Source organism: Chrysochloris asiatica, unplaced genomic scaffold, assembly GCF_000296735.1.
Source record: "Chrysochloris asiatica unplaced genomic scaffold, ChrAsi1.0 scaffold00116, whole genome shotgun sequence".
Lineage (NCBI taxonomy): Eukaryota > Metazoa > Chordata > Mammalia > Afrosoricida > Chrysochloridae > Chrysochloris > Chrysochloris asiatica.
The window spans coordinates 5,173,356-5,200,148 of NW_006408634.1; the positions used below are offsets into that span (position 1 = coordinate 5,173,356).

Genomic DNA, 26,793 nt, shown 5'->3' on the forward strand with positions numbered 1-26,793 from the left:
TTGATGGTCCCAGATAGCTCCAATCCTAGCCTGTAGGATTAATCACTCCCTTCCTTGTTCCAAAACATCTACCTTTGCATTTCCAACCCTCATAATCCATCCTGATAAGCATTCTTCACTACAGTATCACGAGTTAACCATCTGTATTTCCTTTCATCAGCTCTGCCCAGACAGATTGAATAGTACCCACTGGAGATTCTGCCTTCCTCCATGCTCCCTAGCACTAGGTTCCCCCTTGAAAGCTTGTAAGCCAGTCACTTCTTGCCTTTGTAGTCCCCCGCTCCCCATTTGAGTATCCAATGTCCAAGTTGCCCATCTCAGTCCACTCTGTGTGTGGAAGGGGTGTAAATGCTTCTTGCTATAAGAATTTGTTCCTTCTTTTGAGTTGCTGCTCCATAGGTATAAGTCAAGTTCATCCAGTCATCTGGTCCAGGTCACCGTGGGTATCATCTGCAAATGTGGGTGCTCCTGTGCATATGTACTCTCTTCCCATCAGCTGGTAGCTCCACTCTCCTCTCGAGTCTTCCGTGGCCACGCCACTGACTCTGGGCCCAAGAGTCCCCAGGTCTCCTCACACTGCTTGCCCTCCAGGTCCCTAACTGGGTCCACAGAAGTCCACTGAACATTTTAGGGCTTAGCTTGCCGCTTCATTGCTGATTTTACCAATCAGAGCGTGCATTTCCATTGAGTCTTAGTCTTGGAGGGGGGGTTGCGCCAAAAGGATTTTTAGACAGCTGGGATGTGAAGCATAAAATAGATGAGTCGATAATAGCCCTCAGGACAAATATTGTATGGTCTCATTTATATGAAAAGGGCAAATGTGTAGCAATCAAAGATTGTTTGTGGTTGCCAAGAGTGGGTGGAAAGGGGAAAGAGTATGGTGGGTTGCTTAGGGGACATTGAGTTTATGCAATTGGTGGTGGAATGATTTAGGAAAACATATCAAGAATGGCTGTACACCTTGAAGAGTATAATCAATGTTACCGAACTGTACAAGTAAAATTGGCTACGGTGGCTTATGTTTTGTTATGCATATTTTCATCAACATATATATTTTTAATCATAAAAAGAATAGCCACCAAGTTTAACTCTAGAAAGATGGAGTTGTCATTTACTGTGCTAAGGAAGATTGTGGGAGGAGCAGATCACATGGCTAACAGTATAACCAGCTGAGACACTCTGGAGCTTCAACTATACCCCAAGAGCTCCAAGTGAGACCCAGCCCTCCTCCTTTCCAGGAATCTTCAGGTCTATCTGGGAAAGCACAACCTTCAGAAAACCGAGAGCTCCCAGGAATCTATCCCTGTTGTACAGACTGTGACCCACCCTGGCTACACTGCAGCCACTCATGACCAGGACATCATGCTGTTGCGCTTAGCACGACCAGCGAAACTCTCTAACCTCATCAGTCCACTGACCATGGAGAAAGACTGCTCCTTCAGCCAAACCAGCTGCCAAATCCTGGGCTGGGGCAAGACAGCAGATGGTCAGTAATGGGTGTAGGGCTATGAGGGGGCAGACCAGTGGGCAAGGGGCCAAGGGGAAGATGACTGGATGATGAAGGATCATGAGGGAGGTGGACCAATAGATAATGGGCTGTAGGGAAATGAACCAAAGATTGTGGCCATGAAAGAGATGGATCTATAGGTTAGGGGCCATGGAGGAGGTGGACCAACAGTAAAAGACTATGGGAAAAGTGGACCAATGGTAATGGGCCACAGGGGAGGTGGACCAATGGTAAAGAGAAGAGGTAGGTTCATGGTAAGGATCAGTGGGGCAGCGTATCAATGGATGAAGGGTCAATGAAGAGAGAGGACCAATTTGGGAGGAAGGCCAGTGGGTGAATGATATGGTTGAAATGGGCCTCAAAGTGAAGGGTCAATGGGAAGGTAAAGTCAGAGGGGAAGGAGCGCAATGCCCAAAAGGGACCAATCAGGATGTATTAATGAACAAGAGATGAAAAGGGACTAGTAGAGGAAGAGAGACCAATAAAGCAAGGATGGCCAACAGCAGGATGAGGCATACATAGAGAGTTAATGGGGTAGAGAGTGCTAACGGGGGAGGAATCAACTGGGAAAAGAATTAGTGATCAAGACAGGTCACTAGAGGGAGGACTAGAGGAAGAAATAAATCCATTAGAGCAGCAAAAAACATGGAGAAAGGTGCACTTGTGAGTGTAGGGCCAATAAGGGAAGTAGAATATAAGATGAAAGGTCAATAGATTAGGGGAGCTAATGGAGGAGAGAGGGACTAGTTAGGAAAGGACTAGTGAAGGAGGTGGATCATTAGATGAAGGGCCAATAGGAAGGACAGTCAATAGAAGAAAGGACCAATTAATTCATAAATGATCAATTGTTGTTGTCGTTAAGTGCTATAAAGTTGGTTCTGACTCAGTGACCCAGTATAAAGTTTTCAAGGAGTGACTGAAGTTTTGAGCTGCTGACTTTGTAGTTAGCAGTCCAGTGCTTATCCTACCGTGCCACACCGTAACTCACATTTAGGGAGTTAAATTACTGAATAAAGGGTCAATAGGAAGGGAAAGCCAATGAGGGAGAAAAAGAACAGTTAGGAAAAGACCAATGAGCAAGTGATGACCAACCAGGACAAACCAATGGGCAAGAAAGGCCAATGAAAGAAAGAGTAATGAGTAGGAAGTGTCCAATACAGGAAGGATTAATGGAGACAGAGAGTCCTATAGATCAACAGGAACTGTTGAAGAAGGTAGGATCAATGGAAGAGAGAAAAGTGGAAACCTAAAAGAAAGGGGAAACCTACAAGAAATGAGGACCTATGGAGAAGGGGAGATTGAATGAAGACAGGCCTACAGGGGAGGGAAGAGTGATGGAAAGATGGAAACATCCAGAGACAGGGATGGTGGGAATGGAGTCTAAGAATCAAGGATAAATAATAAGAAGAAATCAATGGGAAATAGGCACCAATGGGAACAGGGGAGGATTTATAGGAGTTGGAGGAGAGTTGAGGAGGACTCTCAGAAAAAAACACGAGCGCGCACAGGGTGATGTTTTTCTCTCTCTACAGGTAATTTCCCTGACACTATCCAATGTGCACACGTCAACCTGGTGCCTCGTGGAGAGTGTGAGCGTGCCTACCCTAGCCAGATAACCCAAAACATGGTGTGTGCTGGAGATGAGAAGTATGGGAGAGATTCCTGCCAGGTGAGGAAACTGGGACCTGCCAAAGACACGTTGTAATCATTTCCTAGGACTCCTGTAAAAATTTCCACAAACCTGATGATTTAAGAAAGCAAACATTTATGGAGGTCAGAGTATGAAATCAAGCTGTAGGAAGTGTATGCTCCCACTAATAGTTCAAGGGGAGAGTCCGTTACCTCTTCCAGTTTCTGGGGATGACAAGTGGTCCTTGGCTTGTGGCAGGATCACTCTAATCTCTGCCTTCATCTTCACACAACCTTCTTTGAATTTGTCAGTGTATTCTCTTCTCCTCTCCTCTCCTCTCCTCACATCCCCTCCCCTCCCCTCCTCTTCTCTCCTCTCAGCACTTGCCATTGGATTTAGAGTCCACCTTAATCCAGGAAGGAGTTCCTGAGTGGTACAATTAAATACTTGACTACTAGCCAATAGGTTGGTGACTTGAACCCATTCAAAGATGCTTTAGAAGACAAACCTGGTGATCTGCTTCCAAAAACCACAGCCTTGAAAATGCTATGGAGCAGTTGCTCTGCACACATAGGATAACGATGCTCCCAATGGCACATACTCCATGGTAACTTGTTGTTGTTTCTGTTAAGTGTAGTCAAGTTGGTGCCAACTCATAATGACACTGTGTAGGGTTTTCAAGGCTATAATTCTTGTGCAGGAAGTGCAGGAAGTCTCATAGTTCTCTCACAGAGTGGCTGGTGGGCTTGAACCACCAACCTTATGGTTAACAGTCCAGTGATTGTCCCACAGCACCACACGAATTCCTGTTAGTCAAAGACAGAGACATGGAAATATAGCCAGAGACACCAGGAGGGAGAGAAACACAGGCCAAAATAGAGCCTTACAAATCTAAGCTGGGATGAAACCAGAGGCAGGAAAAGGCCGACAGACTCAATCAAATACACAGAGACACGGCAGGGATAGGTGAGGGTGCAACCAGAGACAGGCAGAGATATAAACACATAGCCATTAAAGACAAGGAAATTCATAGATAAGGGTGGACGAGGAGAGACAAAAAATCAGAGAAACACAACAAGGAGGCAGAAGGATGGTGTGCTGGGATTGCCCTTCTTAAACCAACCAGTTGCCACAGAGTTGATTCTGACATATGGTGGCCGCACGTGTGTCTGAGTAAAGCTGTGATCCATAGAGTTTTCTATGGTGGCTTTTTCAGAAGTAGATTATCAGGCAATTCTTCTGAGTTATATCAGGGAGGACGCAAAACCCCAAGCGTTCGGTTAGATGCCAGTGCTAACCCATGGATTCCTTTCCCCAAGTCCTGCTTAGAAACAGCCAGGCTCTGGAAGAGGGAGACCCTAGCTGGAGAGAGAGAAGGTGCCACTGTCCTCTGTAATGCCTTTAACTTGGGTTTCTTCCATTATGATCCATTGTGTTTCTCTTCTGTATATCCAAACCTATACCCAGTGCATTTAAGTACTTGCAGAGAAACGACAGACACACAAGCACCTTCTATGAGACAGACCTGAAGATAGGAGGTAGAGAGATACCCGTGAAGATAATGTACATCTCTTTGTGGGTCTGTCCTGCCTCTCCTTTCCTGTGTCTTACACGTATGTCTCTTCCAGAATCGTCCTGCCTCTATGTAATTCAAGGTCTTGGGTCATTTTGTCAGTGTCCTTAGATATAGTCATTCTCTTTTCCTCTCTCTCTCTTTCTTTTTTTCTCTCTCCCCTTCTCCTGTTCTCTCCCTCTTATCTCTCATCTTCTTTTTCTCCCATCCTTCCTCTTTCTTTCTCACCATCTCTTCTTTTTCTTTCCCTTTCTCTTTCTCCACCCCTCTTTTCCCTATCTTTCTTCCTCTTTCTTTGTCTCTCCTTCTCTTTCTCCCACTTTCTCTCTCTCCCTCTCTATCTCTGTACCTTTGTCTTTCTTCTGACCTTTCAACCTCCACCGTTAACCATTACTCTGCTTATTTTTTATGTCCTCTCCATGCCTCATTGGATCTTGGTGTGTTCCTCTGTTTCCCCATGTGTCTTCCTTCAGCGTTTCTCCATAACTTTCTGTATGTGACTGGGTGTCTCACTGTCTGACTGCCTGTCTGTCTGTGTCCCTGTGTCTTTCCCTCTATTTCTGGCTATCTATTTCTGTGTGTGTGTGTGTCCTGTCTCTTGGTCCTCCTCACTGTCCAAGGTTTTTATATCTGACTCCCTCCCTTTTCTTCACAGGGTGATTCCGGGGGTCCCTTGGTATGTGGAGGCCGTCTCAGAGGCCTTGTATCATGGGGCAATATCCCCTGTGGATCAAAGGAGAAGCCTGGAGTCTACACTGACGTTTGCAGATATTTCGATTGGGTGCAAAAAACTATTAACACCAGGAGACGCTGCCGTGTGACATTCAAGTGTTGACCTCCAACCCCACTGGCTAAATCCATAATATTTCAAACCAAGATCTTGCCTTCCCTTCCCATTTGCCCATAGTTAATCCTTGGTGCTTAACAAAGGTAGTGACAAGAAAACACAAATTCTCCCTGATTTTACCCCAGCCCCATCCTTGCACCAATGGGGTAAGGTCTTATCCCCACCTCAGAGAGAATGCAGGGAAACTCCTTTTAAGCATCTCTCCAACCCTATGTATTCCATGGTCTTGATTTCTCTCTACCAGAAGTAGTTACAAGCCTAGAAGAACCTGCTTAATTGCTTCCTTCATTGTGCAATTTTCTCATCTGTAAAATAAAGATATTGATGGTACTTTCCTTATAAGCTGGTGGATATCATTGCAAGGATTCAAGGTTTTGAACATGGGAAACACATAGACCAGTGTCTGGTATGTCATGAGTACCCAATAACAGGCTTTTATTTTGATTTGGTCTTTCTGAAATCCAGAAATTCCTATTTCTACTTTACAATCTAGTTGGATTTTTATTCCCTCGAGGAAGATACATGGAGCCTCAGCAGTGTAGTGGAGCAAGTGTTGAGCTGACAACAACAAGGTCAATGACTCAAACCCACCAGTCAGTCCTCAGGAGAAAATGTGGTTACCTGCATCCAGCTTGAACATGTGGCAGCTCCTTGTTGGTGTACTGCTGCAATCAGTTTTTAACTATCTTCAAACTTGCATATGATATATATGATATTTTTCAACGATTTCCGCATTCTATTAGATCACCTTTCGTTGGAATGTGCACAAATATGGATATCTTCCAATTGGTTGGCCAAGTAACTATCTTCCAAATTTCCTGGCATAGACAAGTGAGTTCCTCCAGCACTACACTAGTTTGTTGAAACTTTTCATTGGTATTTCATCAATTCCTGGAGTCTTTTTTTTTTTTTTTTTACCAATGCCTTCAGTGAAGCTTGGTCTTCTTCCTTTAATACCATTGGTTCTTCATCTTATAGCACTTCTTGAAATGGTTAAATATTGACTAGTGTTTTTTTTTTAATCTTTGAATTGAGTGAAGGTTTACAGAGCAGATGATCAGCTTTTTGGTGGTGGTGTTTTTGTTTTTGTTTTTTAGTTTTTATTATGAATTGAGTGATAGTTTACATGGGCGAACACTGGCTTTACATTCATCCCATCATACTTTGTTCCACTGCAATGACTACAAGCCCCCTCCCGCCCCACCCCATCCCCATGCATCATCATTCAGTAGTAGTTGCCTCCATTCCCTCTGGGTTTTGTTTGTTTGTTTGTTTGTTGAATGTACACAAAAACACTCAAGAATATAAAACCATTTAAATAGCCAACCAAAGGGCACATTCTGCAAGTCTGCCTCCTGGCCACCAGCACACAGCCTTTCTCTTTCCATGAATCTGAAGTCTTCTGCTGCTCCCTCTCTCCATGTCCTCATCTCTGCCTCCATCTCTGGTGTTGCTGCTTCTCTGGATAGGGTCCCACATTCTGCTTGGGCTCTTCTCTCTTGATTGTCCTAGGGTCCTCTGTTCCTGGATTGTAAGATTAACTACTCTCTCCTTTTTGTTACACAACTTCTACCCTTACAGTTGTGACAGTCGCAATTAGTCATGATAACAATTACTCACTTTGGAATCATAAGAATCTTATCCGCATCTCCTTTCACCAGACCCGTCTAGACAAGATGAAAACTATTCAGTGGGGCAGATGATCAGTTTTACATTCAATAGTTCGTACATGTTTTGCTTCATCTCATTGATTGCAGTCCCTTCAATGTAATATCACTCATCCCACTTCCTCCCTCTGTTTCCTGTTTCCATTCCTCCTCCTCCCCTTTAAGCTCTTCTGATCTTTGTCATTGGGTAACGGCTGCCCTTTTGGTCTCAGATCGTTGGTTATTGTATGGTATGTACACCTCAGTAGTATGTACAAGTTTTGTTCCACATTTTTCACCCACTCTATCTAAAAGCTTCTAATGTTATCCTTTGCAGAGCAGTTGGTAATGATACCTGGATACTATATAGTTCTTCTGGTGTCAGGATTGTGGAGACTGAAATTCATGTGGTTTATTCTTCTGGTCTCAGGGTTGTCGAAAATGATGTTCACATGATCTGTTAGTCCACCAGGCTAATTGTTTCCACGTGTCTTTGATTTTCATCATTCTTCTTTCCTCTAGATGGGGACATACCAATAGTTGTACCTTAGATGACTGCTCACAACCTTTTTTGTTTTTAAGCTTTTATTGTGAATTGAGTGAGAGTTTACATGGGAGAACATCAGTTTTGCACTCAACGTATTGTATTTTGTTTCATTGCAATGATTATAATCCCCTCCATGCATCATCGGTTAACAGTATTTGCTTCTATTCCCTCTGGGGGGTTTGTTTTGTTTTGATGTTCACAAAAACATTCAGGAATATATAAATCATTTAAACAACCAAAGGGCATATTCTGCAAGCCTGGCTCCTGGTCACCAGCCTTTCTCTTTCCATTAGTCTATAGTCTTCAGCTACTCTATCTCTCCATGCCATCACCTCTTGCCTCCATCTCTGGTGTTGTTGCTTCTCTGGTTAGGGTTCCACTTTCCACTCATGCTCTTCTTTCTTAATAGTCCTAGGGTCCTCTGTTCCTTGAATGTAAGATTAACTATTCCCTCCTTTATGTTACACAACTTCTATCTTTACAGTTGTGACAATTGCAATTAGTCATGATAACAGTTACTCACTACTGAATCATAAGAATCTTATCCCCATCTCCTTTCACCAGTCCCATCTAGACAATAAAAAAGTTATTCAGTGGAGATTCTATCTACCCTGCCACTCTGAAACTAAAATTAATCTTGAAAACTTGAAAGTCAGCCATCTCATGCCTTTATAGCCTCCATTCCCCCATTTTAAGGTAACCAATGTCTAAGTTGCCCGTGCCTATCAATCCTGTGTACAAAAGGAATAGGCTTGGCCCTGGATGTGAAGTTGCTTCCCATCTCAGTTGGTATTTTGAGCTACTACATCCATAAGTACAAGTCAAGTTCATCAAATAGTAGCAATTTGCACTTACTTCCTTTACCAGATTTCTTTATCTTGCTCTAGTCGAGTTCTGATCATCAAGCCATCGGAGCTAGGTCAAATGGGTACTATCTGCAAGTTTGGGTGTTCTTGTGTATTTCCTCTCACTTCATATCAGCTGGACACTTCACTCTCAACTCCAGCCCTCCATGGCTAGATCAGTGTCCATGGGCTCAGAAGTTCCCAATTGACAAATTATTTTTTATCAGTAAGTCCCCTGGAAGTCAACATAACCACCATGTAGCTGTCAGTTTGTCATACTGTGTCTGTCAATTTGTCATACCGTGGTGGCTTGTGTTTTTCTGTGATGCTGGAAGCAATTTAAAATACCAATAGGGTCACCCATGGTGGGAAGCTTTCAGCTGAGCTTCCAGACTAAGACAGACTAGGAAGAAGAAGAGAAGAATCACTTCGAAATGGTTAGCCACTGAAAACTTCTGAATAGCTGCAAAATATTTTCAGATATAGTGCCAGAATATGACCCTCTCAGGTTGGAAGTTACTCAAAATACAGCTAGGGAAGAGCTGTCTCTTCAAAGTAGGGCTGATCATGAAGACACGAATGGAGAAAAGCTTCCAAGCCCTTCATTTGCTGATGGGACACAATTCAAATGAAAAGAAACATCTATTAATAATCAGAAGTGGAATGTATGAAGTATGAATCTAGGAAAATTGGAAGTCATAAAAAATGAAATGGAATGCATGAATGTCGAAATTATAGACATTAGTGAGTTGAAATGGACTGGTATATTGGCTGTTTTGAATCAGACAATTATATAGGATTTACTACGCCAAAATGACAAATTGAAGAGGAATGATGTCACATTCATCATCAAAAACAACATTTCAAGGTCGATCTTCAAGTATAATATGTTCTGTGGTAGGATAATATCCATATGCCTATAAGGAAGACCAGTTAATACCACTATTATTTAATTTACATACCAACCATACTGTCTACCAAAAATTCAGTCATCTCCATGATTCAGTATATATCCATTCATGAAAACACATGGCACCCTTTCATGAAAAGAATTGGGTCATGAAAGGGATAAAAGGCCAAAATAACAAATTTTTTTAATGAAGCATTCAACTAATGCCAGAACAGACTTACAATGGAGTTGTAAGAATGAAACTCCATCATAATTGGGGACTCCTTGTATAACTTCATAAATGACCTGGAAGGATTGTTTAAAAATTGAAGGACTTCCAGAAAAGACTGAATGCATTGACTTTAAAAAGTCTGTTTAAAATTTTTGAAATCATTAATCAACTTAATTTGTAAATAGAAGCAAATGTTATTATAAAGACCCTACTAAATTTTTACATTTGAACCAACAAATGTCATCATGATAAATGAGGAAAATATTGAAGTTGCCCAAGACTTCATTTTGCCTGGATCCACAATCAACAACCATGGAAGCAGCAGTCAAAAAATCTAAGGACATATCGCATTAAGTAAACCTGCTGCAAAAGACCTCTTTAAAACATTAAAGAGCAAAGATGTCTGCTTCAGGACTAAGTTGAGCCTTACCCAAGTCATGGTATTTTTAATTGCCTCATATGCATGTGAAAGTTGGATAATGAATAAGGAAGACCAGAGAAGAATTGATGCATTTGAGGTATAGTGTTGGAGAAGAATGTTAAAAGTGCCACAGACTGCCAGAAGAACACAGCCAGAAGGATCTTTAGAAGCCAGGATGATAAGACTTTGTCTCTCATACTTCTGACATGTTACCAGGAGGGACTAGTCCCTGCAGGACATCATACTTGCTAAAGTGGAGGGTCAGCAAAATAGAGGAAGACTCCCAACAAGATAATTGGCACAGTAGCCACAGCAATGGACTGAAGAGTAATTGAAAGGATGGTACAGGACTGGGCAGTGCTTTATTCTGTTATACATGGGGAGCAGACTGGAGGGCACCTAGTTATAATAAGGTGACCATTAAAGACATATCTAGAATAAAAAGTTGTATAATCTGAGCTTAAAAGCCTAATGAATACCCCTTTGATGTAGCCTTAATGGCATGATAATCAGAACTCGACTAGATGAAGATAAAAAAAATTTTTTTGATAAAGGAAATAAGTATAAATTGCTACAATTTGATGAACTTGACCTATACTTATGGATGTAGTAGCTCAAAATACCAACTGAGAGGGAAGGAGTCTTCACATCAAGTATCAATCCTTTCCCCTCTGTATACAGGGTAGATAGGGATGGGCAATGTAAACATTGGCTACAAAATGAGGGGCGATAAAGGCATGAAGTGACTGGCTTACAAATTTTCAAAAGGTGGTTTAGTTTAAGAATGTGTGAGGGAAGATAGAGTCCCCACTGAATAGTTTTCATCTTGTCTAGATGGGTCTGGTGATAAGATTTCTTATGATTCAATAGTCAGTAATTGTTATCATGACTAATTGCTACAATCACAATTGTAAAGGTAGAAGTTTTGTAACAAAAACAGGGGAGTAGGCCCAAACGTTGCAGACCGTCTAAACCATAGGCTCTGAGGATCAAACTATAGCCACCTAGCAGACATAGCAAACTGTCCCTCATCTGATTATTCAGTTATGCTTGTTAGTAATTCCATACATGAGCCCTGGATATCCACAGATAAATGTAAAAACCTTCCCTAAAAGCCGAGACTGTAAATTCCAAAAAGGCAAAGTTTCCCCCACCCCCTCCCCCCCCAAAAAAAGCTAAAGAGGATAGAGAGAAACACTGTTAACTGATGGTATATGGAGGGGATTATAATCAATGTAATGAAACAAGGTATATGAATGTTTGAATGTGAAACTGATGATGTGCCCTGTAAACTTTCATTCAATCCACAATAAAAACCTTAAAAAAAAAAAAAAAAAGACAATGGACAAAAAAACCCAGACTCTATCAGAGGGAATAAAAGCAAATACTGTTAAATGATGCACTGAGGGGATTGTAATCATTGCAATGAAATGAAATATGATATGAGTGTAAAATCTATGTTCTCCCATGTAAACTATCACTCAATTCACAATAAAAGCTTAAAAAAAAACAGGGAAGTAGTTAATCTTACAGTCCAAAAACAGAGGACTCTAAAACCATCAAGCGGGAAGAACACAAACCGAGTGCAGGAACTTAACCAGAGAAGCAGGGACACCAGAGATGGAGGCAGAGATGGGGCCATGGAGAGGGGGAACAGCTGAGGACTCTAGATTCATGGAAAGAGAGGGACTGACAGCTGGCGGCTAGGAGGCAGACTTGCAGAATGTGCCCTTTGGTTGTTTAAATTATTATATATTTCTGAGTGTTTTGTGTACATTCCCTCAACCCCCAAAAAACAACAACAAAGAAACAAAGGGAATGGAAGCAAATACTGTTGAATGATGATGCACGGAGGAGATTGTAATCATTGCAATGAAACGATGATGTAAAACCGATGTTCTCCCATATAAACTATCACTCAGTTCACAATAAAAACTTAAAAATAAAAAAAGCCTAAGGAAGAAGTAAATTGCTGGCTTTGACACTTTAATTCATGAAATATTAACTCCCTAAATCAGCATTTTTTACATAGTCAAAAGATATGGAAATAACCCAAGTGTCCATTTACAGATGAATGGATAAACAAAATGTGAGTTCTATGTACTAACCCACACACATGTACATGAATATTCAGCCATAAGGAGAAATTAAGTTCTCCTACATGGTACAACATAAATGAACCTTCTAAGCATTATGCTAACTTAAAGAAGCTGGACACAAAAGGACAAATACTGTATGATTCATGTTGTTGTTGATGGAACTTGAGTCAACAACACATAGGGAACTTTTCTACAACAGAACAAAACATTGTCTGGTCATGTGTCATGTTCATGGTCATCGGTATGTTTTTATTCATTGTTGTGGCCATTCATTGAAGATTCCCTTTGTCTTTGCTGACCCTCATCTATAAGTCTACTTTATAAGAAGTATCTGTTGTCCACTAATGAGGTATGCGTACCATGGAATGTTCAAGCATTCAAGATCACAAGGGCAGCAGTTACCAAAGGACAAAATTCAAAAGGGATGGGAAGGAGGGTAGAATGGAAATAAGAATTACAGGGAAAAAGAAGAATAACATGTTACAGAGAAGGGATTGCAATCACTGAGATGAAGCCAAGGGTATGATTTATTGAATGTCGAACAGATGATCTGCTCTGTAAGTCTTCACTCAATTCACCATCAAAAGTTAAAAAGATACATCTGTTGTTGTTAGGTTGTTGCATGATCTCAAGTCATGGTGATCATATATACAATGTACAAAAGAACAAAACACTACCTGGCCCTGAGCCACCTTCACAAATCGCTCTGCCGATTGTCACAGCCAGCATGTCAATCCATCTGTAATGAGCAAAGTCATGGAGACAGAGAGTCAGAGGTTAACAGGGGCTTGTGTGTGTGTATGTGTGTGTGTGTGCAGGGGGTGGTCAAAGGAGGAATGGGGGTTATTGCTTAATGAGTAGAGTTTCTGTTTTTGAAATAGATAGTGGTGATGATTTCATGAGTCACAAATGCAATGAATTCATTTAAATGAAATAATCAAAATGAACTAAACACATTGGAATAGGATTTGGGGTGTGTGTGCATGCATTAAAACCACCCGCAAGGACTCTAAAACCAGCCTTTTTACAGGTGACAGATTATAGCGGAGAGCATGTTGTCCAGGTTCCTGCTCACAAGATGTGAGCTCACAAAGGGGCATCATCTTCTGGAATCTTTGTCAGTTTTGTTCATTGTTAGGTGGGAGCCTGGCACACAGCAGGTGCACAGTGGATATGGATTGAATGAAAGTTTGAGGCTTATACCATCTGGGGATAGGATGAGCAGACAAGTTAAAGTCCCATGCAGAGAGACAAAGTTGGGCTCAGAGTGAAAGAGAGAGAGAAGGAAAACTTGGAGTGGAGATCAGAAAGAGCAGGAGAGACAGCCTTGGTGACTGAGTAGTGAGAAGCTACTTTGTGTCCTCCCCACCCAACGCCCCATTTCCCAGGAGCCACCCGCGCCCCCCCGTCCTGGCCTCTGAGTCTCTTTCCCCATCCACAGGTGGCCCTGCCCAACTTGCACCCACGCCTGGTGCCTGGCTCCACCAGGCAGGCCGAAGCACCTGCGGGACTGGATCCCTGCCCTTTCCCACAAGGTGGCCTGGGTGATGGGGCAGGAGAAGGTACTATGGGTTTTCTCTGCAGAGTGGCATCTGACCAAAATGCAAGGCGAGAGAGACAGTGAGACTGAAAGATATAGAGATACAGATACTCAGAATCAGAAATGCAGCGAGAGGAAAGAGAGAGATTAAGAGAGAGCAAGACACAAGAGGGAGAGAAACATGGAGAGAGATGGGGGAACAGAGAGACAGAGGTGGGAAGAGGAGCAGAGAAAAAGGAAACAAGAGGAAGATATAGAGATGCAGAGACAGTGAAAGACAGAGGGAGAGACAGACACACAGACAGGAAGAGAACAAGAAAGAGAGAATGTGGAACAAAGATAAACAAAGGGGAAAGATGGAGAGATGAGAAGAGACAGCGAGACAGAGGTACAGAATGAGAGATTGCTACAGAGAGACAGAAACACACAGAAATTGAGAAGGATCCGTGTCAACGGACACAAGAGGATATAAAACAGAGACGGGAAGAAAGATACTTCAGAGATACAGGGTAAAGAAGATTTAAAGATAAACAGAATCATCCCAAAGTGATATGTTTATTGTCTTCCCTGTAGTGATGTTTTGGCAGGTGTACCTATATACAAATATATGTCAAAATACATATAACTAACTCAGTGACCCAGAAAGAGAGGGACAGAGACTAAAAGACAATGGTACAGAGACTCAGAGAACGGGAGGGAGACAGGCCCACAGACAGAGGGGGACAGGACTCAGAGACTCAGAGGGGCAAGGACCAAGAGTGAAGGGGACTGAGACCCAGAGAGAGGGGGACAGAGACCCAGAGAAAGGGGGATACAGAGGCCCACAGACAGAGTGAGCAGGGACAAAGAGAGGAGGACTGAGACTCAGAGTTGGGGGGCAGGGACCCAGTGAGAGAGGGGGGCAGAGATTCGGAGAAATAGGGACACAAGGAATCAGAAGGGAGCAGAGACCCAGAGGGCAGGATTGGAGGGAATGAGGAAGAGGAAGGGTGGCAGGAGGAAGAGAAAAACCAGCCAAAAACAGATATTGGGCAAATGCCATGCATTGAGCGACTCAAAAAGATCAAAGGGATAAATTCAGAGAGTTGGAAAGGTTTGGAAAAACAGAGCCAAAAGTAGAAAGAGGAGTAGGGAGGAGGATAGATAAAGGTGGAATCAGGCAGAAAATAGAAATTAGAAAAATAAATTGAATCTTTGGGCCAAGAAGAGAGACCTAGAGGTCAGTCCAGAGGCGGCTTGGCAGCAGAGGAGTCTGACCATCGCAGACCCCTCTCCACCCTCCCCGGAGCCAAGGAGGTAGGGAGTGGCTCTGGGCACTGGGTGGGGGGGTGATCTGGGGGTGGAGTGGGGGGAGGCAGGAGGAGTGATTGCTGAAGCGGGGCAGGGCGCCTCACCACCCGGGAATGTGCCCTGGGGACCCAGTGGGTGGTTATAACTCAGGCCCGGTGCCGAGTCCAGGAGGCGGCCGGCAGCAGGACCAGGCAAGTCTGAGAGGTGTGCGGGCCGACCTGGGAGCAGGCTCCCCACCTCTACCCGGGGTACAAGCACAAGCGGCAGGTGAGACCTAGGGGGTTCCACAGGGAAGGGCGGTGGGGAGGCATCTTGGCGTTTGCTTTTGGTCTCGGGAGTACCCGTTGGTCTTTGGTCTTTCTGGCACGCCACTTCTCTCTCTCCTTTCTTGAAGAGTGCTGGAACTCTATAATGGGGTCATGTCCTCAGGGGAAAATGAGGAGAACCGGAAAGGGGAGTGGGCTGAGGGACCTACCCACTCCCATCACCTGGACATCCTCTCCCACCAGGTGCACTGACCATGGCAGGACCCCGTTGGACCCGCAGGACGTGGATGGTCTGCGCCCTCATTACAGCCCTGATTCTGGGGTTCACAGGTAGCTGGGGGTTCCCACTTGTGTCACTGGTTAACTGTGCAGTAGGGTTGTTAGTGACTATGTGAAGAAGCCTTGGAGACACAAAGCTTTGGTTCAAACCCACCAGCTGCTCCTCAGAGAAAAATGTGGCAGTCTGCTTCCTTAAAAATTACAGCCTTGGAAACTCTGTGGGGGTACTTGTAGTGTGTGTCCTATAAGGTCAGAAGGCAATGGTGTTTGCTTTTGTTGTTGATATTTGTGGTTTGCCCTACAATAACCAAAAGGTTGTCAGTTGAAATCCACCCATCAGCACCACGGAAGAAAGACCTGGCCATCTTCATCTGTAAAGATTGTTGTTGTTAAGTGCCATGGAGCCTGTTCCCACTCATAGCAACCCTGTATAGGGTTTCCAGGGAGTGGCTAGTGGGTTTGAACTGCAGACCTTGTAGTTTGCAGTCCCGTGTTAATCCTACAGTGCCATACCAGGACTCCTCTGTAAAGATTTGTTGTTGTTGTTGTTATGTGCCATCGAGTCGATTCCAACTCATAGCGACCATGTATAGGTTTTCCAAGGAGTAGCTGGTGTGGTGCTGTGGGTTAATGAGCCAAACTACAAAGTCGTTTGAATCGCAAGGTCAGCAGTTCAAGCTCACCAGTAACTCCTTGGAAACCCTATACAGAATCGCTATGGATCAGAATCGATTCTATGGCACTTAACAAATTGTAAAGATTACAACCTAGAAAAACCTATAGGGCAGTTCTACTCTGTAACACATGGGTTTACTGAGTCAGAATCTACGGCAATGAGTTGTGTTGGGTTTTTTGGTTTGTTGGTTTGTTTTTGGTATCAGTTGACTACTATCTTGAGGCTGGATGTTGGGGTGTGTAGGTGTGTGTCAGAATAACTGAAGTTGGCCACACTGGTGATTGTGTATGACACATGATCTGATGATTGTGTCTGCTTGTAGGTTACATGCATGTATGTGTGTATGTATGGTGTTTTCCATAGCAAATCTGCAACTGCCTCTTTGGGGTCATGATTGTATGATTGGGTGTGGGCATCATCAGTTCAGTGCTTGTCTACTAATCCAAAGGTCAGTGGCTAAAACCCACCCAGAGGTGCCTTTGATAGAAAGTCCTGGCGATCTGCTCCATAGTCACGTGGTCTCATCACGAGTTGAATCAACTCCACAGCAGTCGCCATCTTGGTTTGGGTTTCTGGCCCTAAGAGTGGATGATTTACATAGCACTGTAGATGCCACGGTTATTGTGGCATGCTTTTATGGATCATTACAGGCATCAAGAGACTGTGTGTGACAAAAGTGATTGTCACTATGAAAACATGTGGCCAGGTGTTTCCGAGTGGCTGTTTGTGATGGCATGGTTGTGGCTGGATGTTAGATGACACATGACTTGTTAGGATAAATCACCTGGTGATCAACTCCAGACTAGGGAACACTGCAGGGCAGTTCTCTGTCACATGGGGCTGCTGTGAGGGCCAATCAAGGGAGAAAAGACCTTACTATCAGTTCCTATAAAGAACTACAAAACCACCTACAAAACTCTGTCACATGGGATCCCTATGAGTCGGAACCAACGGGGTGATACAACAACAGATGTGGTTATGTAACTGCCTGAGACTCTATGTATGGAGGGCTGTATGTGGCTTTGTGTTTGCATGGGATCTCATCAGCGCTACTGCTTGTGTGATGGTACAGCTGTCCAGGGGTTCCACCACTAATCTAGTGTGCAGAAGTATCTGTCACTATGAGACCCTGGCTATGTGCTCATGGGGGCCTAGTCACTTTCAGAGTCTCTGGGTGCCACACACGGTTAAGCGCTCAATGACTAGCCAGAAGGTTGGCACTTTGAGTTCACTCAGAAGTGCTTCAGAAGAAAGGCTTGGCAATCTGCTACTCTTGGAAGCAGGTCTCCTCTGCACACACACGGGTTTTCTCTGAGTGGAAATCAACTCCATGGTGTGTGAAGTCATGTAACACTTTCTGTATCTACAGCAGTCCCCTAGTGTGTACCCTGGCCTTGACCTGTGTAAATGTCCTCATGGAGATCTTGTGTGCTTATCTGTGATGGTGGTCATGTGTGTATGTGTGTGTGTGTGTGTGTGTGTGTGTGTGTGAATGAATGACGGTACCAGAGCTATGAGCCAATGAGCAGACTTGGGGTGGCTGAGCGGAGTGGCTTCTGTATCTCTCTATGGGTCTGTGCCAGGCAGGAGAGTAACAACAAAGGGGTTCTGAAGGCACCTTTGTATCTGATAATTCAAAAGGAAAGAAAAAACAGCCCGGCTGTCCCCTTCCACATGAACTCCCAAGTGGAGTTGTTTTCCTGGTTTTGCCCCCCTGACCCTGACTCTGCCCAATAGTTCTGACTCCACCCCTTCTTCTCAACCACACTCCAAAGTCAAGTTTTTATCTATAGTCTAGGACCCCCTTCTTGGGTTCTGTAGCCTCAGTCAAGCCCCTCACTTATGACTCGCCCCTTTTGGCTAGGCTCTACTCCTTACACAGTCTCTCTAATCAGTTCCTACAGCTCAGTCCCCATATTCCCTTCCAAAGTCATCTTTGTGGTTGTGTGCCAACCAGCTGATTTCTGGCTCCTATCAACTCCATGTGACAGAGTAGAACTTCCCCATAGGATTGTCTAGGCTGTAGTCTCTATGGGCTCAAGCCTGGCCAGTTGGCCTAGGATCGGGCAGTGTTTCGTTATGTTGTGCATAGGGTCGCTATGAGTCGGTACCCACTTGATGGCCCCTAACAACAACAGTCTCTATGGAGGAGTACTGATGGTGCAGTGATTAAACGCTGGACTGCTAACCAAAAGGTCGGTGGTTCAAGCCCACCATCAGCTCCTTGACAGAAAGATGTAGCAGTCTATTTCTGTAAAGATGACAGGCTTGGAAATCCTATCAGGTAATTCTACTTTGTCCTAGAAGGTCGTTATGAGTCAGAATCGACTGGAATCAATTAGATGGCAATGGATTCATCTTTATGGAAGCAGATCGCCAAGTCTTTCTCCCAAGGTGTCACCGGTTGTGTGTAAACCCCAACAACCTTTTGGCTAGCAGCCCAGTTCTTAACCTTGTACCACCAGCGCCCTTTCAAAAGTTGTTAGTGTGCTGTGTAGTCAATTTCTAATTACGGTAACTCCAGAGGACAGAGCAGAACGGCTCCATAGGTTTCCTAGGCTAAAAGTCTTTACGGGAGTTGATGGTCAGGTCTGTTCTGATGAGTTGCTGATGGGTTCAAACCACTGACCTTTCACTTAGCAGTTGTATGCTTAACCATTGTACCACCAGGGCTCCTTTAAAAATTAGGGCTCATTCTACATCCACTCTCCCAGGTGACTCTGGTCTTGGTTCTCCACAAATCCATTCTAAGTCCCTCCCCCATCTCAGACTCTGCCACCTCCAGCTCTGACCCCATTCACTAAGGCCTAACCCCATTTCCTAAACCCTGACACCACTCCTAAAGCTCTGGTTTCAGGGCCGTCCCCAAACTCCACCCCTGAGGTTGCTCAGAGCTCCAGAACCCAATGCAAATGGTTTAATGTGCGTGACTGCTGACCAAAAGCTTGGCAGTTTGATTCCACTCAGGGTGCTTCGGAAGAAAAACTCAGCCCTTGCAAACCCTATGGAGCACAGTTCTACTCTGACACACATTGGGTCGCCATAAATCAAAATCAACTCTGTAGCAACTAGATCTCGCTTCTGAGTTTTAGCTACTCTCAGGAATCCTTACAGTCCAGTAGAGTTCAGTCTCAACACCTGGATTCAGGTCCTGACTTTTGAGTCTAAGGCTGGATTCTCCAGGCTCCGCCTTGAGACCTGACCCCGCCCCTAAATCAGTGACCACGCCCACTTTGGAAGGTTCGCCATCCTCCCGCCACTACTGCATCTTGAGCCTAAGACCCACCCACTGAGTTCAAGCCCCGCCTCTGACTCCACCTCTGGTCTAGTGAGTCCCGCCTCACCCATGTTCTGCCCCCAGAACCAGTTCGAGCAAATGAAGATGCTTCCTGCGACAATTCCTCATCCCTCGGACGCTCTGAGAACACTCGAGAGCTGGACGCTAGAGCCGAGGAGGACACTAGGGATGAAGACAGCAGCAACCGCATCATGAATGGGTCCGACTGCAAGCTGCACGCACAGAAATGGCAGGCGGCACTGTTTATGAGTCCCAAACATCTCTACTGCGGGGCAGTGCTGGTGGCCCCACAGTGGCTACTCACGGCTGCCCACTGCAGGAAGCCGTGAGTGGACTCTCCAAGAGGAGGTCTGGGTGGGCCATGGGGATGTGGAGGGCAGGGTCCGGTGGTAATAGGCTAAGAATGAAGCATTGAAGATGGGTTAAGGATGGAGTTGAAGAGTTCTGATGACGACAGGCTTGTGGTAGGCAGTGGGAGGTAGGGGTCTTTCTTGGATGGAGAAACTGAGCTATCTGCCTTTTGGTTAGCAACCAAGCACTGAGTCAGAACTCCTTTGGTTAGGATATGGTTGGATTAAAGTTGTGGGTGCGTATGTTGATGGTTTGGGAATGGGGGAGGGGTTAGAGTTGGGAATGGGATAGAATGGATTTAGGGTTGGGAATACATATACTGATAATTTGGGTTATAGAAATGAGATTGGGATCTGCTCTAAAATTGGGGGTAGGGAGAGAGATGGAATTGGGTACAGATGAAGATTTGAGGATGGGGTTAGGCTTAGGGTTGGAGATGGTTGGATTTGAGGTTGGGGATGGCTGGATTTGGGGTGTACATGATGAGGGCTTAAAATGGGAAAAGAATTAGGGCTAGAGGTAGAGTTAATGGGATGAGCATGGGGTTGGGGGGTAAAGATGGAGTTGGGAATGCTATTGGGGCTCGGGTAGAAACAGTTTGGAGAGACTGGGACTAGGTTGTCATTGGATTTGGGAGTGGTGATCGGGGCAGGTGGTGATATGAACCATCTTCCTCAGTATTTTCAAAATCCTCCTCGGTCGATATTCCCTGTCACCTGTCTATGAATCTGGGCAGCAGCAGCTCCAGGGGATCAAATCCATCCCCCACCCTGGCTACTCTCACCCTGGTCACTCCAACGATCTCATGCTCATTAAGATGAACAGAAAAGTCCACGAAAGTGAAACCATCAAGCCCATCAACATCTCCTCCCATTGTCCATCTGCCGGGACCACTTGCACGGTCTCTGGCTGGGGCACCACCAGCAGTCCCCAGCGTGAGTACCCAGGTCCTCTGGATGCCTGCCCATGTCTACCTGCCGCCCCTCCTTGCCTTTCTCCTCCTCATTATGGTCCTGATTTGTGTGTGTCTGTTTGACAGTTAATTTTCCCAAGGCGCTACAGTGCTTGGACATCACTGTACTGAATCAAGACAGATGCAAGAAATCTTATCCTGGCCAGATAGATAACACCATGTTCTGTGCTGGAGATGAGGCGGGCAGAGACTCCTGCCAGGTAAGAGCTCAAGACTTCTCCATTTACTCAGTAGATACACACTAAATGCCGACTACATAACCTGGAACTGTGGTAAGTGTTGGGGATCCAAACCAAAACCCACTGCTGTGGAGTCAATTCCAACTCATTGTGACCCTGAAGGACAGAGTGGAATTGCTCCACATGGTTTATGAGGCTGTAAATGTTTACAGAAGCTGACAGATTCATCTTTCTCCCATGGAATGGCTGGCTGGTGGGTTCCAAGAGTTGACCGTTTGGTTAACAGCCCAACACTTATCCTACTGGGCTACCAGGGTTGCTGGTTGGGGATCTAGTCATGATCATAACCATTAGAACCCCTGTCCTCATGGACTTGATGCTCATAGCTCTGTTAGATAGAAATGTAGTGTTGGCCACAGTGGGAATTTGCCCTTGTGTGGCCCTGTAGGATAAGCACTGAACGTCTAACCAAATGGTTGGTGGTTCAAACCCACCAGCTGCTCCTCAGAAATCCTGTGAGTTAAAATCAACTCGATGGTACTTAACAATCACCACTAAATAAATCACTTACTGTTCAGTCAGTTCCCACTCATGGCAACCCTATGTATGTCAGAGTAGAACCATTCTCCATAAAGTTTCCAATCGTTGACTTTTCCATAGTAGATTACCTAGTTTTCCTTTCCAGGCACCTCTAGGTGGGCTTGAACCACCAACCTTTGGGCATGTTAACCATTTGCATCACCCACCTGTCAAATGAACATGGATTCCTCCATAGACCCAATCCCAAACCCATTGCTGTCAAGGGGATTTCAACTCAAAATTACCCTCTAGGACACAGTAGAACTACTCTATAGGGGTTCCAAGACTGTAAATCTTTACAGACCTCATCTTTCTCCCAAGGAGCAGCTGGTGGGCTCGAACTGCCAACTTTGAGGACTCCTTCTTTCATGAATCCCAAATCTAAACTTGCTGCTACCATCTAATTAATTGCAACTCATAGCAACACTGTATGGGGTTGCGAGACCGCACACCTTTATAGGAGCAGAAAGCTTCATCGTTCTCCCCTGGAGCAGCTGGTGGACTTGAACTGCCAACTGTGAGGTTAGAAGTCCAGTGTTTACCCTACAGCACCTCCTTCTTCCATGGCCAGCACATCTCAATTCAGTCTGGTACCCAAAACCCACCAGCAACTCGGTGGGAGAAAGACCTAGTGATCTAGTACCATCAAGATTTCTGCTTAGGAAACCCCTATGAGGCAGTGATGCTCTGTAATCCATGGGGTCCATGAGTTGAAAGTAGACTCAGTGGTACCCAGCAAGCCTTTCCCATCTCAACTTCCCACCTTGTCATCCATCTCTGTTCCTTATTTACCAATGAGCAGCATCAAAGGAGGAGCCTGGGCACTTGGCCAGGATGTGGGCACACACAGAGACTAACTGTCCTGCAGGGTCTGGGAGATGTGATTCTCAACCAGGCTGTCAAAGATGGCGCTCCATACCCTGGTGGTGCTGGTGGCGCCTACAGGAGGAACGTTCGTCAATAAACATTAATGATCCCTGGCTATGTGACAAAGGGGGCCTTAGAACTCAGAGTTCTCAGATGCTAACTGAAAGGTTGGCTGTTCAAACCCACCAGCCGCTCCATGGAAGAAAGACCTGGATATCTGTTACCATAAAGATGAAAATCTAAGAAACCCCAAGTGGGCAGTTCTACTCTGTATATGTCAGAATTGATTCAACCTCACACCATCACACTAACGTATAGGTTGGTGGTTCCATCTGGCCAGCAGCTCCATGTGAAAAAGAACTGATGATCTGTCTCCATACTATTACAACCTTGATGCGATGACTTAGCTGGTTAAAGTGCCTATAACCAGGAAGGAACCCTGGTAGCGTAGTGGGGTACACGTTGGGCTGCTAACCTTAAGGTCAACGGTTTGAGTCCATCATTGCTCCTTGTGAGAAAGATGAGGCTTTCTGCTCCCCTTGAGTCAGAACAACTTGATGGCACACAGCCAGGAGATCCTGGGTTCAAATCCCAGTGGTGCCTAGACCCAAAGGGTTCGTGTTTTAAGAGCCCTCGTGCCCTGGTGAGGCTGTAGGATAAGCACTAGACTGCTAGCCACAAGGGCACCAGTTCAGACTCACCAGAAAGATGAGACTTTCTGTTCATGTAAAGATTTACAGCCTCAGAAATCTTATACAGGGTTACCATGAGTTGGAACTGGCTCAGTGGCACATAGCAGCAACAAGAAAACCCAATGTGGCAGTTCTACTCTATCACATGGAATCACTATGAGAGAGAATCCAATCGACACCACACAACAACAACACTAACCTTAAGGTCGGCTGTTCTAATCCACCCAGCAGCTCCATGAGAGAAAGACCTGGTCACGTACTCTTATAAAGATTGTTGTTTGTTAAGTGCTGTTGAGTCGGTTTCGACCCATAGCGACCCTGAATAGGGTTTCTGAGGCTGTAAATCTTTATGGGAGCAGATTGCCTCATCTTTCTCCCGCGGAGCAGCTGGTAGTTTCGAACTGCTGACCTCCCGGTTCGCAGCCCGATTCGTAACCACTACGCTACCAGAGCTCCTTCTTATAAAGATTACAGCTTAAGAAAAACTCTATGGGGTAGTTCTCCTCTGTTCTATAGGCTGGAATTGACTCAACAGTTGCTAACAAGCCCTAATCTGAGTTCAGGCAGCACTCCAGGCCCCAAAGATTTTACAGACCCAGCAATTCTAACAATTCCCAGTTCTCTCAAGTTCATCTCTGACCCCACTTAACACCACTTAAGACCAGAATGTGAAGAGAAGGACATGTATTGGGGTGGGGGGTGGGGAGTGGATCTTATCAGAAGAAAGCCCATCTGATTCCAATTCCAGCACTTTAAACAAGTCAACATTAGTTAATACTTTGTTTTTGTAGAAGGGCCCCTGGGTGGTTCAGATGATTAATGTGCTCAGCTGCTAGCTGGAAGTCTGGACGTTTTAGTCCGTGCAGAGGCACCTCGGAGAACTGCTTCTGAAAAGTCAATCCTTGGAAACTCGATAGAGCACAGTTCTACCCAGAACGGACTAGATGAGCTTTATGTTTGCTTGTATTTCGAGACCTCAAATTGTACTTGCGTGTGTTCTGAGCGTAGCCATTAAAAGCTATGAGTCAGAATACCTACAATGCTAATAATATAACAATGTCATTGTTAGGTTCCAGTTCTAGGCTGTAACAAGCACTGGATTGTGAATCACAAGGTTGGTGGTCCGAGCTCACCAGCTGCTTCATGGGTGAAAGATGGGGCTTTTTGCTCCCACAAAGATTTAAAGCCTTGGAAACCCACTATAGGGTCACTATGTGTCAGAAACAACTCTAAGGCACTTAATACTAACACTCTTTATGGTAACAGATGACTGGCTGTTTCTTCGGAGGAGGAGCTAGGTGGGTTCAAACTGCTGAACTTTTGGTTAGCAGCTAACTGCTTTTCTTAACCACTGTGCCATCTGTGCTTCTTAACACAGTAATAAACCAGCTAGTTAATTGTCAGATACTGTCTTAGGTAGTTTACAAGCATCAATTCATTAACTCATTTGATCATTATTATTAGCCCCATTTTGCAGACAAGGAACCGAGGTTCCTAGCAGTTCACAAACTGCTTCTCAGAAGAAAGACAGAGGAACTCTGTAGGAATGATAAACAAAAAAGCAACCAGAAAAATTCAACCACAGAAAGTAAAAATGTAGATGTTCTGGTAGTCAAATTCTTCTCCTTGAAACAACGCCTGTTCATGGGAAATAAGCCAAGTTCTTAAACTTCCTTATAACTGATACCAAGCTATCTCCAGTTTCTGTCAACTCTGACTCAGGGTGACCTCATGTGTGTCAGAGCAGAACTGTGGCTGGTTTTTCATAAGTAGATCTCCAGGTCTTTCTTCCAAGGCACCTCTAAGTGAACTTTAACCTCTAACCTTTGGTTAGCAGTTAAACATCTTAGCCATTGGTACCATCAGGGACTGCACCTGTAGTTATTCATATTTTTCATAAACATACATAATAGGCACACGGCCATCAAGTTGGTTCAGATGCACTGTGATCCTATAGGACCTATAGAACTGCCCTATAGGGGTTTCAGCAGTTTGAAACTACCAGCTGCTCTGTGGGATAAAGCTGAGACTTTCTGCTCCCATAAAGATTTACAGCCTCGGAAACCCTGTACAGGGTCGCTATGAGTCGGAACTGATTCGATGGCACTTAACAACAACAACAGGGTTTTCAAGGTTATAAATCTTTATAGAATCAGACTGCCTCACCCTATTCCCTCGGGGCAGCTGGTGGGTTGAACTGCTGGCTGGCCTGTCATTTAGCAGACCAATGCTTAACCCAGTGTACAACCAGGGCACCTAGTGGTTTGGTAGAGAGAAGAGCAAATGAGATTTCTAAAAGTTGGACTTGGGGTGAAGTCTTAATAACATTCTTTCTCTCTGTGTCTCTCTTTGTACCTGTGTCCCCTCCTCCATCTCTTCCTCCATGTCCCTCCATCTCTGTAATTTCCACTTCTTTGTCTCCATCCCTCTGGGAATCTTCCATCTCCTTCCTTCCACCTCTCCACATCTCTGCCTCTCTCTGTGCCTGACTTCCCCCACCTCCCCCTTACAGGGTGACTCCGGGGGGCCTGTGGTCTGCAACGGCTCCCTGCAAGGCCTCGTGTCCTGGGGAGATTTCCCCTGTGGCAAACCCAACAAACCAGGTGTCTACACCAACCTCTGCCGGTTCACCAAGTGGATTCATAAAACCATCCAATCAAACTCCTGAGCTGTCCCAGGATCCAGCAATCCGCTTCCCGCCCGCTCCTCTGCTTCATTTGCATAATTTGTCCACTTATTTGCATGGCTCCTCCCATTCGTTTGCATGTCCCCACCCAGTCATTTACTAGGTCCCACTCTTGCAAGAGTCCTGGCATGGAGCTGTAGGATAAGCGCTCTACTGCAAGGTGGGTTTGAACCATATGGTCAGTGGTTCAAATTCACCAGCCACTCCTTTGAAATACTATAAAGGTCGCTATGAGTCGGAGTTGACAATTCCTGCAGGGACCTCAGCACTCCTTGAAGACCCTTCCCCATTACCAGATGATGCTAATTCCTGCAGCTCCTCCACACACCCCAATGTCTCCTGGAGCTGGAGACTCCCTTCTCTGACCGAGCACTGACCTTGTCCCTCTAGCTGGATGCTGTCCACAGTCTCTGGAATGACAAGTCTCCACAGTGCTTCCTTCTCCAGGCTCAGAGTTGCTCCCTTCTCTGCAGCTAATCTGGTCCCAGAAATAAAATATCTGAGACGTGAGTTCTGTGTGTGATCTTCCCCTGTGTCATTCTCTGAATGGCTGGATGTCTTTGTTATCTAAAGCTGTCACCAAAAAAACCACAAAGGGGTGGCTTTAACAAACAGAAATTTATTCTCTCACAATTTCGGAGAAGTCCAAATTCAAGGTGCTGGCTCTAACGGAAGACGTTCTCGCTGTTGACTTGCATTCAAGGATACGCGTTGGACTGCTCATCACAAGATTGGAAGTTCAAATCCACCAGACACTCCTCGGGGGGAGAAATGAAGCTTTCTGTTCCCATAAAGATTTATAGTCTTGGAAAACCTATACAGGGTCATTATGAAACAGAACTTCCTTGATGGTACTGAAAGTAATATACAATAAATATGCA

The 26,793-nt window shown here is 44.9% G+C and overlaps 2 protein-coding genes across 2 annotated transcripts in view; both read left to right on the top strand.

Annotated features, from left to right (window-relative positions):
* Positions 1-15,584, top strand: part of KLK6 (kallikrein-related peptidase 6) — a 22,399-nt gene extending 6,815 nt beyond the window's left edge. Inside the window, exons 3-8 of the mRNA XM_006868373.1 lie at positions 1,239-1,486; positions 3,040-3,176; positions 5,366-5,527; positions 13,678-13,798; positions 15,217-15,333; positions 15,463-15,584. Coding sequence (XP_006868435.1) covers positions 1,239-1,486; positions 3,040-3,176; positions 5,366-5,527; positions 13,678-13,798; positions 15,217-15,333; positions 15,463-15,584 — 907 coding nt within the window. The remainder of the gene's footprint in view (positions 1-1,238; positions 1,487-3,039; positions 3,177-5,365; positions 5,528-13,677; positions 13,799-15,216; positions 15,334-15,462) is intronic.
* Positions 15,585-15,586: 2 nt separating this feature from the next.
* KLK5 (kallikrein-related peptidase 5) lies at positions 15,587-25,894 on the top strand. Its single transcript, XM_006868374.1, has 5 exons — positions 15,587-15,662; positions 19,649-19,910; positions 20,615-20,871; positions 20,976-21,109; positions 25,739-25,894. The coding sequence occupies exons 1-5, from the start codon at positions 15,587-15,589 to the stop codon at positions 25,892-25,894; spliced, it is 885 nt and encodes a 294-aa protein (XP_006868436.1).
* The last annotated feature ends 899 nt before the right edge of the window (positions 25,895-26,793 follow it).

Bases quoted from the DNA above. Each gene is read 5' to 3' on its own strand.
- KLK5 (XM_006868374.1), top strand. From the start codon at position 15,587: ATGGCAGGACCCCGTTGGACCCGCAGGACGTGGATGGTCTGCGCCCTC. The intron at 19,911-20,614 runs GTGAGTGGACTC...CATCTTCCTCAG, and splicing joins GCTGCCCACTGCAGGAAGCC to TATTTTCAAAATCCTCCTCG. The intron at 21,110-25,738 runs GTAAGAGCTCAA...TCCCCCTTACAG, and splicing joins CGGGCAGAGACTCCTGCCAG to GGTGACTCCGGGGGGCCTGT.